The sequence below is a fragment of the Equus przewalskii genome, chromosome 22, assembly GCF_037783145.1.
Source record: "Equus przewalskii isolate Varuska chromosome 22, EquPr2, whole genome shotgun sequence".
Lineage (NCBI taxonomy): Eukaryota > Metazoa > Chordata > Mammalia > Perissodactyla > Equidae > Equus > Equus przewalskii.
The window spans coordinates 26,005,407-26,022,945 of record NC_091852.1 but is presented as its reverse complement, the minus strand read 5'-3'; the positions used below and the strand labels follow the sequence as shown (position 1 = coordinate 26,022,945).

At 42.5% G+C, this 17,539-nt stretch overlaps 2 protein-coding genes across 11 annotated transcripts in view; one reads left to right on the top strand and one right to left on the bottom strand.

Moving 5' to 3' along the window:
* Nucleotides 1–5,153, top strand: part of GLDC (glycine decarboxylase) — a 90,971-nt gene extending 85,818 nt beyond the window's left edge. For all 4 annotated transcript variants that reach the window (XM_070590130.1, XM_070590129.1, XM_070590132.1 and 1 more), the window contains 3 exons: nucleotides 2,057–2,229; nucleotides 3,830–3,910; nucleotides 4,468–5,153. In XM_070590130.1, coding sequence (XP_070446231.1) covers nucleotides 2,057–2,229; nucleotides 3,830–3,910; nucleotides 4,468–4,611 — 398 coding nt within the window. In that variant the 3' untranslated portion in view covers nucleotides 4,612–5,153. The remainder of the gene's footprint in view (nucleotides 1–2,056; nucleotides 2,230–3,829; nucleotides 3,911–4,467) is intronic.
* Nucleotides 1–17,539, bottom strand: part of UHRF2 (ubiquitin like with PHD and ring finger domains 2) — a 121,624-nt gene that overhangs the window by 17,671 nt on the left and 86,414 nt on the right. For 2 of the 7 annotated variants that reach the window (XM_070590140.1, XM_070590137.1), the window contains one exon: nucleotides 5,373–5,740. The exons of 4 other annotated variants lie outside the window; for them this stretch is intronic. In XM_070590140.1, the coding sequence (XP_070446241.1) occupies nucleotides 5,648–5,740 (93 nt within the window). In that variant the 3' untranslated portion in view covers nucleotides 5,373–5,647. Of the gene's footprint in view, nucleotides 1–5,372; nucleotides 5,741–17,539 lie in introns of those variants that run through there. One more of the 7 variants, XM_070590138.1, reaches the window with a different exon arrangement.

The following is a 17,539-nucleotide window of genomic DNA, read 5'->3' as shown; positions in this document are numbered from 1 at the left end:
TAATAAGCGGGAAAGCCAGAGAAAGGTTTCATTAATGAAATTAGCAATTACTTCCTCAAAATCTCCTCTTGGCTGCTCCTGTAACCTGACTCAACCTCCAGGCTAATGGCTGAGTGATGGCAGAGTGAGGATGAGGCCTGGCTTCTAGGATGCACAGCCTGCAGGCCTGCATCACACATCTGGCGGCGGCAGCCTTTTCGGGAGGGAGAGCAGGGGCTGGGAGGATTGAAGTTACTACCTAGTATTTCCAAGTCCTTGTCATGATTTTGATGTGTGATAGCGAGATTGCCATGCTTGCCCTAAGCCCAGAATCATCCAGGTGCCTGACACATAGTAGGCACTCAGCACAGACATGTTTAATAAGTGAGAGAATGAATGAATGAAAGAATGGTTAAGTAAAAACTAACCATGACAATGACAACACAGATTCTGGGTCTTCACCTCACCTGTGGAATCAGGATTTCTAGGGGAGAGGCCTAGAACAAGCACTCCTTGGTGAGCCTTATCAGGCAAGTTTGGGGCACACTGTCTTAGGGCAGAGGTTTCCAAACTTAGCTAATGATCAGAATCACCTGGGGAGTTTTAAGACTCAGATTTCTGAGCCCTACCTTGACCTCCTGAATCAAGGTCGAGATCCAGGAGTCTGTTTCCAAGACAATTCAGATAGTTCCAGATATGGGAACTGCTACAGCAGGGGCTGAATTTGCTCACATGTCGAATTGAGGTCAGACTTAATGGGTAAGCTATTTAAAAAATATATATCCCTTTCTGGTTTGGGTGACACAGTTGTATGCATTTGTCAAAACTCATTAAATGGTACACTTAAGATTTGTGCATTTCACTGTATGTAAATTTTATCACAAAAATATGCAAACAGATATTGAATTCTAGGTAAGGATATCATGCTGAAGTGTTTTAGGGTGAAGTGTACTGATAACTGCAATGTACTCTGAAATGCATCCAAAATAAGATGGATGGATGGACAAGCAGATATGCGATAAAGCAAAAAAAGCATCATTGCAGAAGATAGGTGTAAGGTATATGGGTGCTTACTCTACAGTCCTTTCAACTTATCTGTATGTTTGAACATTTTTATAATACAATGTTGAGGAGACAATACCTTAAAGCATGCAGGCATGCCTCTAAAGCACCCCAGGGAACGATCATGCACATCAGAATTTGGGAACCATTGCACTCGAGGGCAAAATTAGCAGACAAGTATATCAGCCTGGCAGCTGTTCTTTATCTTTTAGAGTTTCACAGAAAGAGTGTAAGAAATGGGAAAAAGTTGTTTTTGGCTTTTGTCCAGGAAAGCTCTCTCTTGACCATGTGTCTTGTCGATTCATCTTACATGTCAAAACTTTTGGAAACAGAAAACACCTTCAGCCTGTATTCAGTGTAAAGGCAAAGGCTTTCCATGTACTGGCCAAGCCTCGGTTTCCTCATCTGTGCAATGGGGACAATAAGACTTCCTCTAGCTTCCTTAATGCTTGGTACCTCATTATTTAGCTTTTGGTAGGCTACACTATTTTAATTTCTCTTGATTGCAAGTAATACGTGAGCATTATAGAAAGATTCTAAAACACAATCAAAGTGAAATAAAAATCCCAGTCTCATTTTCTGGCAATAACCCCTGTTAAAATTTTAGTATTTATTCTTCAAGGCATCTTCCCTCATTAAAAAAAAAAATTATATATATACACACAATACTTTGTCATTTTCTTTTACAAAAATGGGATAATATCATTATGTAGCTTGCTCTTTTCATATTTTTGAATGTTTACCCAATTTAATTAATATAAATTTACATACTTTTGAATGGTTACATGTTTATTGTATGACTGCCCTGTAAAATTTGCTTAACTGATCCTCTATTGGTGGATGTTAGGTTATTTCCTAAATTTTTCTTCTATAAAAACAGTGCTAAGATGAATCCCTAGATACACATATTTGCAAATTTATTTGATGACTTCGTTAGGATAAATTGGGAAGGGGCTCTGCTTCCGAATTGGGGAAGTCAAAGTTCATGATGCAAGTTCCCCTGTCTTCCTTCCAGGATTTCATGCCCCTACCATGTCCTGGCCAGTGGCAGGGACTCTCATGGTTGAGCCCACTGAGTCAGAAGACAAGGCGGAGCTGGACCGATTCTGTGACGCCATGATCAGCATTCGGCAGGAAATCGCTGACATTGAGGAGGGCCGCGTGGACCCCAGGGTCAATCCACTGAAGGTGCGTAGGCACTGGTACTTGATCCAAAGTGTCCCATAGAGTAGAAAACGGTGTCTGGATTGTGTGCCAGCAACCCCTGAACTCTCAGCAGATGATGATATTCTTGCCTCAAATAAGACCATTTTTCTGAGATGATGTATGCATTATTTGGAAGTTTAAATCTTGAACAACGTAACAGCTTGTTCAAGCGGTTACTTAGTATAATGTGGATACTTTCTGATATGTTTTTATTTTGTTTACATAATTGTTTCCTGGCTGTAGGAGCTTTACACCCCACATGCTCCTAATTGGTTGCCAAAGGAGGGAGCAGAGGCTGAAGGACTGTATCTAGTTGGGCAGGTCTTATTCTGTCTCTGATGTGCTCTGGTGAGATTCTTTACCTCACAAGCTCTGGATAAAGACAAGTCCTTTATAGGTTCTGTATTGGAGCAGTTGCCTCTTACAACAACTGGATTGGTACTTGGTCTGACTGTCTTATGATGTTTATGGCCTATGTTGGAGAAAAGTTTGTTAGGCATTCCCCTGCCTCTTCCAAAACATGTACATTTTATATCTGGTCAGAGCCCTTAGTTTCTCGTTAGGTCCAGACAGAAGCTAGGGTATCATGAATTGAGAATACTGTGAAAATTGTGGTTGTGTTGTTATGGCTCCAAGCTAGAGAACAAGTCTGAGATGCTTGGGAAAGCTCAGGCAAGTTCCAAAACCATCCAGCTAAAGGTGGAGTGCAGGGGCCAAGGGCTGGCAGAAGGCAGGCACCTTGCTAAATGTGAGTTTGACAGGATCATGGAAGAATACAATGATTGTTTTTACAGTCATTATTATTTCTCTTTTCTCTGAATACTGCTGATTCTTCAGGATTTAGGCTATTTTTAAAAATAGCAAGAGACATCTAAAGAACATAATACAGTCATTTGCCGCATAATGATGTTTTGGTCAACAACAGACCACATATATGACGGTGGTCCCATAAGATTAGTGCCATATAGCCTAGGTGTGTAGTCGGCTATACCATCTAGGTTTGTGTGAGTACACTCTGATGTTTGCACAATGATGAAACTGCCTAACGACGTGTTTCTCAGACTATATCCCTATAATTAAGTGACACATGACTATGCTGAGTTACAAAAGCAAGTGGAAAATAATACTCATAGGATGATATAAGGTTTAAAAATGTACCAAACTATGCCACATGCTGTTTATTAATATATGCAGTAATAGCATAAAAACATGACGAGAATGGTGAACACTAAATTCAGGATAGTGGTTATTACGGGAGGAGGGCAAGCAATGAGATGGAGAGGGGTTATACAGGCAGCTTCAACTGTATTTGTAATGTTTTTTATTTTGAAAAGTTAAGCAAATACGACAAAATGTTGATTTACGTTGGGTGGTAGATGTGCTTATTATATTGCCCTTTCTGATATCGGAAATATTTCACAATGAAAAATTTCCTGCCTAAATTCCCTTCCCCCCAAATTGAAACAAAACAATAGCCCTCTGTCCATGGGCATCCAGCAGAAGCTCCCCAGTTGAGGTGAGGTGTTGGGGGAGAAGGCAGTGTTCTGCTCTGATCCCTCTCCCATCCATGTCTCTGTCTCAGATGTCTCCACACTCCCTGACCTGCGTCACATCCTCCCACTGGGATCGGCCATATTCCAGAGAGGTGGCGGCATTCCCACTCGTAAGTTCTCCTCTGAAGCTGAATGTGTAGTGTTCGTGTGCGTATGAGGGGCCATCACCTACCCTGCGGGGCTCCTACTCTTATTGTCCCCTCATTATAACAACCGTATGTGGGACACCTTGTGAAATGTGGGTCATGAGGAGGGACGCAGAGCGCAGGAACTGGCTTTCAAAGCTCTGAGGTCAGAGTGAGAGTGTCAGCCGCAGGCCTGGGATTCCACAGGGTGCACAGTGGAGGAAGACCAAATAGCAGTCCCGGTCAAGTGCCTTCATGTGTCTTCTACACCCTCCAACAGGAGATGGCCCAGAATGCAAGTTTTCTTTCCTTTCTGATTCTTACATGAAGGAGAAGGTGCTCTGCAGTCTGTTTGGCGGGTGGGGACAAGGGTCAAAAGTTAGATTTTGGGAATAGTAGTGATGGGTTGGCTTTTACCTTCTTGTCCTTTTTGAGTGCTTGTTGGCTAGTGGTGTCTTAGGCTGTAGGGATATAATGGTAGTCTCCTCCCCATGAATAGGAGCCTCTCAATATCCCACACTTCCATCCTTTGTACCCTGCAGCCCTTTGTGAAGCCAGAGAACAAATTCTGGCCAACCATTGCCAGGATTGATGACATCTATGGAGACCAGCACCTGGTTTGTACCTGCCCACCCATGGAAGTTTATGAGTCCCCATTTTCTGAACAGAAGAGGGCCTCTTCTTAGTCCCCTCTCCCTAAGTTCATGTGACTGATTTGATGCCTCTCTCCAGAGCAGTTGATAAGCAAGACATATTTCATCTCCCACCCCACAGTCAAGTAGGGGTTTTATATACTGTGTATATTTTTTTAATCTCTGTCAAGGTAAATGTCAAGGAAGCTCACTGTTGGAGGATTGATCTGCTTCAGTGCCTCTGTGTCCACATGTAGCAGTTGATGTGCACATTGCCTTGACTAGTTTTTAGCATAGAACATTTTGGGTGTGCTAGGAACTTTAACTTTCAATGTAGCAAGTTTGCAGACACTATAGAGGCAACACTGGAGACTCGATAGACATATTTTTGTTCCAAATAAGTCCTTGTGGACTGTGCCATCTGTGGGAAATCCCAGGGCAAATGTTTACATTTTGTATACACTGAAGAAATCTTTTTCCACTGACTAATTTGCCTAATCTGTAATAGCATTTCTGAGTGTTTTCCTCTTTTTCCGTGTGTGGCTTTTTTTTTATCTGCAATTATTAGTATTCTAATAAAAGTATTTCAATTTGAATTATGTCTTCTTGGTCCATTTTTCAGTCTTACTCCCAGGTACCCTGGGTTCAGAGGGAATTGAAGAGTAACAAGAACAACCTACCCAACAGCCACTGTTAACACTGTCAGTTTTGTCTTCGGCTAAAGAAACAGTTTGTCGTCTCAGCAGTGAAGGCCACTTTGGCCCTGTTGTTAGAATTGTGTTAGGCTGCATATAACTGAAACCCAACTGCAGAAATTTAATCAAAAAGCAGTTTATTTTTTCTCATTTAACAGTAAGTCCAGAGGTAGTAAGTCAAGGGCTAGTGCTCCTTCAGTCTTCCTGTTCTGCCTTCCTTTGCATATAGTCTTCATCCTCACGGTCTTAAGATGGTTACTGCATATCCAGGTGTCACATACCCATTCGAGATAGGAAAAAGTAGAAAAAAAAGAAGACAAAAGGCCGATTCCATCCAAGTTCTTGTCGTTTGAAATGCTTTCCCAGAGGTTCTACCCAGTAACTTCTGCTTACTTTTAACTGGTCAGAGTTGGGTCCATTTGCATTCCTAGCTGCAGGGGCGTATGGGGCAGTCTTTTCCCTGGGCTTGTTAGTGCTCCAGCAAAAATCTGGAAGAATTCAAGCAAAGGGGAAGCATGGGTTTTGGGTAGACAGCTAGCATGCCTGCCACAAGTAACTTTCCCCTAGCAATAGCAAACGCTTCAGATGTTCTTCCCCTCTGGTTACTGAGCACCTGCTCTAGCCCTGACTACTTGGTTCCTTGCATGGCAGCTTACTCAAACAACTACGACTTGAGCTACCATGATAGCCAACTGGCCAAAAGGTCTGAACGTTGTGCAGGTGGTCTCTTATTCTTACACTTAAAAAAAGTTTGGGATCCATGGTTCCTTTTTCATGTAATAATTAAATGATTAATATCTATTGAGTACTTCCTCCAGGTATCAGGTACTATTCTAAGTTTTTAAAATAGATGATCTCATCTGAGCCTCACAACATTCCATTTTTACACATGAGGGGGAGGGCATGGAGAGATGCTCAAGATCACGCAGCTGGTGAGAGGAAAGAGCCAGAATTTGAACCCAGATGGAACAGCCCAGTGCCCACTGGTCAAAACGCTACCCCATGGCCATGGTCACTGCAAACCTGGAGACTCTGCCTTCCCTGAGCTGGAAACCAGGCTCTCAATACAGGCTAGCCGTCAGGGCACAGAGGAGCCCCTTCTGAGGAAGGACAAGCATAGGAAAACAAACCATTAGAGTGAACAGCAGTCCTTTCCTCCTTACCAGACTGTAAAGTGTTGTGGTTGAGCGCCAAAGTTGCTCCCACAGCTGATTATGCATTGCTGGTTCTCCGAATACATCAGAGCAATCACAGGTGGCTGAGGGAGTCACGGGGAGCCCTTTGCCCTTCACTATTGAATCACTCATGTGTTCACCTGATGTGCTTGCCCATCTTTCCCACCTCTTGGTCTTTGCCTGTGTGGGATCCTTCATCTGGAGCACTCTCCCTGCACCTTAGCCTTGCTGGCTCCTGTTTATTCTTCGTGTTTCAGCATCTCATCAAGAAGGTCTTCTACACGTCCTCATGAAATGGGCTCTGGTATCTTCTATCGTGGCACTCGGTTTGCTTTCCTGTACTCTTAGCACAATCAGTAATTATTGTTTATTCAGCTGTTGTCTGCCTCACTAGACTTAGTTCCTTGAGAGCAGGGACCATGTCTCAGTGATCACTGGATTCCCAGTGCTGAGCCAGGGTCTTCTACATAGTATGTGTTCAACAAACAGAAAGAAATATGAATTGAATGAAAAAAGGAAGAGGGACATTGTCATGGAAACCAGTATTTCCAATGCCTGCTATGAGCAGTTCTGTTAAAGCTAATACAAAAACACTAGGCCTTGAAGACAGGGCCTCTGGATAAGCTTTGTGTAGAATGCCCTCCTCCTTTTTTCATTGTGATAAAATATATAAAGCATTGACTATTTTAACCATTTTTAGCTGTAGAGTTCAGTGGGATTAAGTACTTTCACATTGTTGTGCAGAAAGTACCTTTTGAACAATTGTGAAGATGAGGGGTCTAAGGTTGACACATACACACATCCTATGAATCGGGCATCCCCTCAGCCTCCTCACAGCCCTGGGACAGGCCACGGGCCACTCTTGGAGCAAGTGTCACCTTGCAGCCCTGTGTGATACAGGGCAAGGGCCCTAGTCTGGAAACTCTATGAAACCTCTACATATATATAGGGGCCATGTCTTCCAATGACAAAACTGGTGCCTTTCATCCAAATAAAGGATGTAGATGCCACTTGTGGGTGCAAGAAGCCACCTGGGACAAGTAGTTTGGCAACTGAGATGTTAGTGCTTTTAGTCGTTCCCAGGGCTCTGGGACAGAATGTTTTGGCTTAGACATCAGCCAGGTCAGGGATGTTTCCTAGGGCAGTGGTTTTCTTAGTGTGTCTAGATCACCAGGAGGGCTTGTTAAAACAGAAGGCTGGGCCCTGGCCCCAGAGTTTCTGATTCAGTAGGTCTAGGGCAGGGCCAGAGAATTTGCATTTCTAATATGTTCTAAGTAATGCCTCTCAGCTTTCTTTGATCGCATTTCAGGGAAATTTCCAGAACTCTAAGCCTTTAAAGAGAAGGGTTTGGGTAGGCTGGTGGGGGTGAGAAGAGGCTGGACTTAGTCAACCTCGCATTTTTAATGCAAATCTTAGCATTTTGAGAGAAAAACTCCTTTCTCTGGTTTTGGCTGAGGCTCCTATGGCTGGAGGAGACTGTCCTAGACCAGGCGCTACACACTTTGGCCTCACTCTCTGATCTGCCAGGCTTGCTCCTGCCAGCACTGCTCATTGAGGAAGTCTTTTGGTGTTTTTGGAGATCAAAATGTCAGCTTTATTACCAATAAAGCTGATTGGAGAATGTGGTTTTAGATCTCTAGCCAGAAGGGCTTGCTTTCCATTTTGCTCCCCTGATGCTTCACCAATCTAAGCCTGGGGACACCCCACTCAGGGGAGAAGTTCGAGTCTGTAGAGCAGATGCACAATCCAGAATTGCTGCCCCACGCTGACCGCAGGTGAAGGGGGAAGATAGGAAAGGGGCTTCCCCAGTGCTGGTGGAGTACTGTGGGTGAAAGGATGTCAGCAGTCACCTCCTTTCTGGGGAGCAGGAAGGGGCAGGCCAGGAGGTAGGAGTGTTGCATCAGCTGACGTCATGCCACAAAGAAAACAAGAATCCAGGAACCAGAGGTTAGTGCCCAACACAGAGCATACTACTCTTATAATCTATGTTTCTTTTTTCCAATTTTTGATGATACAGTGTTTTTGTTTTTGCTGGGAAAGATTCACCCTGAGCTAACATCTGTTGCCAATGTTCCTCTTTTTTTTCCTCCCCAAAGCCCTAGTACATAATTATATATTCTAGTTGTAAATCCTTCTAGCTCTTCTATGTGAGCCGCTGCCACAGCATAGCAACTGACAGAGCGGTATGGTTTCACGCCCAGGAACCGAACCCGGGTCACAGAAGCGGAGTGTGCTAAACTTTAACCACTAGGCCATCAGGGCTGGCTCTCTGTATATCTTCTTGCTGGGGGCAGTAGTCAGACTAGGGTCATAGCATGGGTCCCCTATATCCAAGCTGTATGACCTCAGAGAAGATCAAAGCGTCTCTGAGCCTCAGTTTCCTTACCTGTACAATGATATCCCCTACCACTCCCAGGTGAGGATTCAATGTACTGCTGAGAACAGTGCCTGGCACAAAGCCAGCCTCATAAGTGTCAGCTCTTGTTCTTATTCTCTTCCTCACTTACGATCTAGTCTCGTATACTGCACAGTCCTGTACTCCCTGGCTCAGCATAGGAGCCCCGACCCCAGTCTGACCTGCATTACATTCACATCCATCTTCCTTTCCTTTTTTCTCCATTTCTAATGGCCCTTTTCCTCTGGACAGCCAGAGAAAGTAGGAGCATGGGCTGTGACTTCATACAGATCTGGATAAAATTCTCAGATATGCCAACTGTTTTGAGACAGCAGGCAAATTCACTTATCCTTTCCATACTTCAGTTTCTTAAGGGGAAAAAATAACAATAATAAAAGCACTTACCACAGCCAGGTTTGTTGTAAGGATTAAATGAGATAATACAAAGTGAGCACTTAGCATAGTGTCTGGCACCCAGAAATCACTAATGTATTCAGCAAACACTGACTGAGCCATCATGTACCACTATGTACCATTCCAGATGCTAGTGATACAAGGTGAACAAGAAAGACAAGGCCTCTTTCATGGAGCATCATTTCTAGATGGACAAACGGACAACACATAAATCAAGATTTCACAGTGTTAAATGTTCTTTAGAACACAAAATACCAGTATGGTATATGTGAGGGGGTTGGGACTCCTTTATATTGGGTGGGCAGGGAAGGATTCTCTGAAAAGGTGACTTTTAGGCTAAAATCTGAACAAAAAGAAGCCAGCTGTGACTAGATGTGGGGAAGGAGGGAGGAGGTGTTCAGGAAGAGGGAGAGGCATGGTTGAAGGCCTGAGTGTCTGTACTCTCACTTTAGCATTTGGTTATTTTCAAACTTTTATGTAAAGGGTTTAAGAATCCTTGGGAAATAAGAGGGGAGACAGAAGATGGAGGAATAAAAGCTGGGGTTGGGGAAAGGTATGGGAATCTTTTGAGAAGTCAGGAATGAGGAGGAGGGGTGTGAGCCTAAAGTCAAGACCAGAGGGAATGAAAATAGGGTCCAGAAAAGAAGAAAGGGACCCTGGCTCAGATGGAAGGCTCTGAGAGAAAAAAAAGAAGACAAGGTATGGGTGGGGAGTTAAAGGTCCTTGGGTCGGGAAGGATTGTCATGGGATTGGGAGGGAGAGAGCAGAATTGAAAGTGGGAGAAAGATGCAGGTTAGGAACAGGAAGGAAACGGGAGGAGGTGGATCAAGGCCTGTGGTGGGGATGGGGAGAGGTAAGGGTGATGATGTGGAAGTGGAAAGAACATCATCAGCTCAAGGACAGGGCAGATGTAAGAAGAGTGGGGAAGTGGGAGGGAAGAAAAGCCAGATGGCGGGGTACGGAAAGTGGGAGAAGGCTCTCCAGGGTGGAAAGAAAAGAGAAGGGAGTCAAAAGCATGCGCAATAAGGCCTGAGTCAGGAGAAGGGAGAGGACTCTCTCAAGTTAGGAGGAGGAGAGGGATCAAGAAGAGAATGGGGAAGGGGGATGGCCAAAAAGTCAGCTTGAGAACAGAGGACCTGGCAAAACGAAGGTGCGGAGGGCAGGAGGAGGCCCCAAGTTCAGGAGGGGCACTGGCAGGCAATAAGCGGAAGAGGAAAGAGCAGAGCAACAGTGAGGGGGGAGGGGTGGGAGGGAGGAACAGACCTAGGCTCCAAGCTCCTTGGATGAGAAAGAGCGCTGGGAGAAGTAACAGATGTTGGGAGTAAAGGTCATGGAGTAGGAAGGCCTCTCAGTAAGGGGGTTGAGGGAGGACCCCATGATTAGGAGACAAAGGTATGTGGGAGGAGAGGAGAGGAAGAGCAAAGAAGTGTTTTGTTTTTTTTTTTTGAAACCAACTAGGCAGGAAGATTGTTGAACTGAGGGGACCAAGTGGGAACAGGGGAGCGAATGTCCCAGGGGTTAGAATATCTGCCAAATTGAAAACCAAGTCCAGAGAGCAGTAAAGCCCTGAGGACAGGGCTGGTGGAAACCTCTCAGAATCACTGTAGGAACCTGGGACGGCAGGCTGAGGGGCTGGGAGCCCACTTGTTCATTACCCACTTTGGATATAGGCAGGTACCCTGACATACATGATTAATGTGGAGTGTGTGTGTGTGCCTGGGTGTACGATGTTCTTTTCCTACTGCTGCCTTTTTCTTGCTTCTCCTGTTCATATGTAATTCTCACTGCTTGCTTCACTGAGTACTTGATCTCACCCTCCCCATTCCTCCTCATGCTCCTCCTCTATCCTCCCAGTTCAGGGGTGCTTCCCAGCTGTGGCTTTACTTTGCCAAGCTCTAATTTCCCAGCCTTCGTACACGTTGTTCCTTTCATCTGAGCTTGTCCCACATCTCCTCCCCACCTCTCACACATACAACTCCCTGGGAATGGGGATAAGACCCTGATATTAAAGGTGTTACAATCCCTGCTGTTAGATCACCCATCCCAAAGTTTGTTTGGAAAATGTAGTCAATTTGGGGCGGGGGTGGTCTCTGGTGCCTGGAACTGGCAAGGGTAACTGGACACCTTTTCTTAAAAGCAGTGCTGCTAAATTATGGTTTAATAGGCTTTTATAGGCTAACCTGGGAACTTACCCCTTTCTTCTCTATCATTGTTCCTACGGGAAATACTTGTACAAATTTGTACAAACAAGATTATTTCATTTTCAGCCTATATCAAGTCAAAGATCATGGCTGCCATTCTTGTACAAATTAACTTCTGAAATGCAAGTTGGAGATTGCCTATAATTTCTTCTGAATTCAACAGAATTGATAGAGGGTTAGAAGAAATCAACTATAAATTATCTTTTTAAATGCAACTATATATGACTGTCTTGTGTCTGGACCTCTCTTATAGAAGTCTAGGGTTTACCAAAACCAACGCAAGAGAAATTTTGGTGTACTTTTGATCTGTCTGTCGCGTTGTACTTTAACCTCACTAGTAAAATTAGTGTTTGTATAGCTCGGGGTGTGACATTTTAAATTTTCTACAAAAGCACTTCTGAAGATTATTTGAAAACACAAAACAAAAAACTTATGCGACTCAGAAGATTTAAGTGCTTTAAGTAACAGCCAAAGTCATAAACTCTCAGAAAACAGGGTGGAATCCAATGGCACCAGGAGTGATGTCAGTCATCCTAAAAAAATGCAGACTTTCCCCTGATGATGCTGCCACTGGGAACTTGATCCAAAATTGCTACTTGCTGCAGTAGGAGCAGCCAGAGTAGAATTAGATGCAAACAGATTCTTTCTTAAAAGTCTGGCATAAAGAATGGAAAAGAATGGGGAAAAAAAATTCTTTCTAAAGATAACTTGCTTGCCTTCAAGACATTTTATCCAACATGAATTACATAGAAATATTAAAGTTCCCCAACATAGAAGAACTAGATGTTTTTATTGGTTAAAAGAAGCTGCTTCAAATGCATTCCAAAAGACAATGAGGCAAATACTTTCCATGGAAGGAGACAGTTGGGTAGGCTGTTAAATAAACTTGCAAATAGCAAAGGAGTGAGTATAGTATGTGGTGCCATCCATGTGGTGAGGGGCGAGAGGAGGGTGTAGAGTCAGCACTATTTCTGTATTTTGTCAAAAAGACAGGCTTTAGCCCAGGACAGTGTCTGCCATTCAGAGAAGTGCTGTCAGTCTGAAGTCTAATGCTACTAAGCAGTTGCGAGAGGAGAGGCTGAAAGGTGCCACAGTTAAGTAGGGTCAATACGGTCACTTAAATAATTTCATTATTTCCCCCAAATTAGTTGCATTTTGGAATGAAGCCCATGGTTTTTATAGTATGAAAATGAGAAGAGTCTCTAAAAGAAATAGTGTCATGCATGCAACAACCATTCAGATATTTTTAGACAAAATTCAGTCAGCTTGCACAATAGTTCTCTTTAAAATAGTGCCCAAACTTGGTTTTCAAAAGACAAAAGGATGTAATATAAATTAAAAGTAAATACTGGAGTAAATAAACATAGTGAAGTAGAAAAAGTAGTAGAAATTAACACACAGCCTTGAGTTTAAATTCTAAGTGTGGTACTGACTGTGAGTAACTAACTCTCTGAAACCACTACCTTGTTTGGAAAATGGAGATAATGCCATTTACCTCACAGGATGTGTATGAATAGTAAGTGAAATAATGTATGAAAAATACCAACAGTACTCACTTCTTTTTGGACACAGACTGAACAGATGTGGGCAGTAGCCATCCCTGATCCAAAGACATGGATATGCTGGTGAAACACTCCTCTTTCCCCCACTTAAAAAAACATAGGATCTCAAGGAAGAAAAGGAAACCTCCAGGTGGTAGAAATGAAGAGGGAACTCACAGGACCGGAAACCACGTGGCCCATGGAGGTGGCTGGACTGGATATGTGTCTGAGGAATTGGGGTTTCAGTGATGTCAGGGAATGGATGTTAGGAATCAAGGCTGCAGTTATAATGGATAGTAAGGAGAAGAAATAGGGTGTGTTTAGAATTGGGAAAGCCCTGTTCCAATAAGAGGACTGAAAACTTGGTGTCTCTCAGCCCAGGGTCATAGCAAGATGCAAGCTTTCCCAGGCCATAGGTGGAAAACAAAGTCACTAACAAGAGGCTTTGCTACATGTGAATGCAGAAGCCAAATTCATACTAGGTGCATCGTGAAGGAGTCCCATTCAACAAAATTAACATCACAACTGGTTCAGTTTCAGGAAACCATATAGGGCACCAGAAGAAACAATCTAAAAATTTCTCCAAAGGAAGCAATTGTGTCCACAATCAAGCCATAAAACAAAACCCTCTGAAAAGAAAATGCCACAGAAGATGAGCTCACGAATTTACAAAACACAAAGAAATTCAACGTGAAGCAACAACAAATAGCAGAATTCTTTCTTAAGGAAGCAGAAACGAAAGAGTAAAAGGACTTATTTAAAAATAAGTATGTTTTAAATCCTCAAAGAGGTAATGGAGGGACTAAAATCCAGGAGATTATGAAACAAGAACAGGTAAACTTGAAAACAAAATTAGAAGAAAATAGTTCTTGAAATAACTTATTGAGATGGACTAAACAGTGGGCTAGACTCAAAAATTCAACAAATTGGAAGAAAGATATGAGGAAATCACCTAGAACATAGCACAGACGGGGTAAAGAGATGAAAGATATAAGAGATGTTAAGGTATGGGGGGGTAGACTACTGAAAACTTCATAGGTTGAGAAGGAGATAGGGAAAACAGGAGAGGAACAACTATTTTTTTTAAATAAATAAAAAATTTCCAGAACTGGAGACATGCATTTTCAATTAAAGGAAAACAATGAGTCCCAAACAGAGCAAATAGAAACTAATCCACAGCTAGATAGATTTTAGTGAAACTGAGAAGCTATTAGAGAGAAAACACATATCTTTCAAAGAAATATCAAACTGACATCCAGCTTTTTTCAGCAACAATAGATGCCACAACACAATGGAATATCTAAAAGATGGTGAAGAAAGATAACAAGCAACCTAAAATTCTAAACTCAGCCAATTAATTTTCCTAAAATCAGTGTGAAAAATAAAGACATTTTCAGGCCCGCAAAGATTAAGAAAATTTACTGTTGATAGACCTTCACTGAAAGGTCTCTGGTACAAAAACATCTTGAAGTAGTCAAGAAGAAATAGCAAAGAAACAGACAAAACTTGTCAGTAAATTGGTAAGTCACATGTAAAATAACAACTTGCACTTACTTTCAGACTAGTGTGTGGGTTGGGGGAAGGAGGGGGAAGGATAAAATCCTCTTTAAATATAAGAAAAGAGGCCAGCCCAGCAGTGTTGTGGTTAAGTTCACATGCTCTGCTTTGGCAGCCCAGGGTTCGCGGGTTTGGATACCAGGTGTGGACTTGCACACTGGCTCACCAAGCCATGCTGTGGCAGCGTCCTACATACAAAATAGAGGAAGCTTGGCACAGATGTTAGCTCACAGATATCTTCCTAAAGCAAAAAGGGGAAGACTGGGAACAGATGCTAGCGCAGAGCAATTCTTCCTTTACCAAAACAAACAAACAAAAGAACAAACAAATAAATGAAAGAACAAGGAAAGTAAGAATGGAATTACCCCTGCTCCTTCCATCAGGATAAACACAAAACAAAATGCAATGCAGAAATAAGTCTATTTCATATCATAATAAATATAAAGAGACTAAATTTACCTATTAAGAGACTCTCCCAAAGCATAAAAAGTTGAATGAAAACAAGTTGCAGAATACAATATATTATTTGTATAAATTTTAACACTTGAAATAACATATTTTATGAATACCTACGTATAAAAAAAGCATAAAAGGCATCACTAAATACATGACAATTTCTTGGGTAGAGGATGGGAATGGGCAGGATGGACTGATGAAAGTATGTCAGATTCATTGGTAGTATTTTGTTCTTTTACTTATTTAAGAACAAATATGTTAACGATGACAAATACTGGATAGTCTGTATGCAAGGTGTTTGCTACTGTTTCTTTGTAATTTTCCATATTTTAAAAACAAACCACCACCCCAATAGGCACAAAGCATGGCATAGATGTTACTTTCCTTCTCCTGGCTTGAGCCTGTTTCTTTATAACAAAAGGGAAATATCTGCTTTGTTGTACTGTTGGAGAGTTTTAATCACTTGGTATAATATCTGTCATATAAGTGCTTAAAAAATGTGAGTTTCCTCTCAAATATAGTTCTTTTATTGTAAAGTCTGTTTTGGTTTCTTAGTAAACAAAAACCAGGTTTTGAAAGGCTACTTGGGGGACTTCCAGTTCTACACCAGATGGAGTAAGTATATTCCACCCTATTCCTGCTGCTAAATATGACTAAAAACCCTGGACATAATACATAAAGCAACTATAAAGAGCTCTGAAAGGTGGGGAAATGCAAATCAAAACTACACTAAGATACCCCCTTACGCCTGTCAAGATGGCTATAATCACTAAGACTAAAAATAACAAATGTTGGAGAGGGTGTGGAGAAAAGGGAACCCTCATACACTGCTGGTGGGAATGCAAACTGGTGCAGCCACTATGGAAAACAGTATGGCGATTCCTCAAAAAACTAAAAATAGAAGTACCATATAACCCAGCTACCCCACTACTGGGTATCTACCCAAACAACTTGAAATCAACAATCCAAAGTAATATATGCACCCCTATGTTCATCGCAGCACTATGCACAATAGTCAAGACATGGAAACAACCCAAGTGCCCATCGACCGATGACTGGATAAAGAAGATGTGGTATATGTATACAATGGAATACTACTCAGCCAGAAAAAAAGACAAATCCATCCCATTTGCAATAACATGGAAGGACCTAAAGGGAATGATGCTAAGCGAAATAAGCCAGACTGAGAAAGACAAACACCAGATAATTTCACTCGTATGTGGAATATAAACAAGTACATGGACAAAGAAAACAGTTCAGTGGTTACCAGGGGAAGGGAGGTGGGGAGTGGGCACAAGGGGTGAAGGGGAGCACATATGTGGTGACAAACAAGAAATAATGTACAACTGAAATCTTGCATTGATGTAAACTATTATGAACTCAATAAAAAAAAAAAAAAAATATATATATATATATATATAGGGGCTGGCCCCGTGGCCGAGTGGTTAAGTTCGCGCACTCCGCTGCAGGCGGCCCAGTGTTTCGTTGGTTCGAATCCTGGGCGCGGACATGGCACTGCGCATCAGACCATGCTGAGGCAGCATCCCACATGCCACAACTAGAAGGACCCACAACGAAATATACAACTATGTACCGGGGGGCTTTGGGGAGAAAAAGGAGAAAAATAAAATCTTTAAAAAAAAAAAAAAAATCCAGGTGTGCAATTTATTAAAAAAAAAAAAAAAAAAAAAAAAAAAATATATATATATATATATATATAACCAAAGAAAAAAATAAAGAAAGAATGCTGGTATAACACACACACACATATAAAGAGACTCTGAAAGGTGGGAAAAAAGCAGGTGGCCTGCGTAGGTACTTTGGAACTTGAGGAATGGCCTGGAAGTAAGTTTCCTGGGGTTTTTCTTTGGTCTCCTTTTTACCTTTTTCTGGCTTGGGTACAAGGGAAGCCTAAAACCCAAAAACATCAATGGGCCCAGACAAAGAAAAAAAAGCCTGTTCTCACAAGTCAAATGAATGGGAAAAGGATGACTGGAGGAAAAAAACTCATTTGATTACACTTGCCCCCCTCCAGGTAAACACCCAACCCCTAGTCACTGGATGTGGCCGAGACTGTGGGGAGGAACCCTGCAGACCATCCCTGCCCGGCCTTGAGCAACCAGCTGCAAAGACATAGCACTTTACAGCTCCCGACTAGAAATTGAGGGAGGACTAGAGAGAGAAGGGAGCTAGAGAAAGGGTTCCTTTAACTTTGTGTATGAAGCCCTGGGCAGACCCCCAAAGAGACCATGCATGAAACTGACCATAATCAATACAATAATCAAAATGAACTATGAGTGGACTGTTGCCCAGGTTTCAGACTGGTTTCTGAGTAGCATCCAAGATGGGGTAGACCAGAATAGCACTGCAAAGGCTTTGAAAATTAAATTGACATTGAGCCACAAATGTGGGCCAGAACATGCATTCTGAACTAAACAGTTTTACTGCCATAAAAAAGGAACAGGGGCCCGCCCAGTGGCGCAGTGGTTAAGTTCGCACATTCTGCTTCTTGGTGGCCCGGGGTTCGCCGGTTCGGATCCTGGGTGCG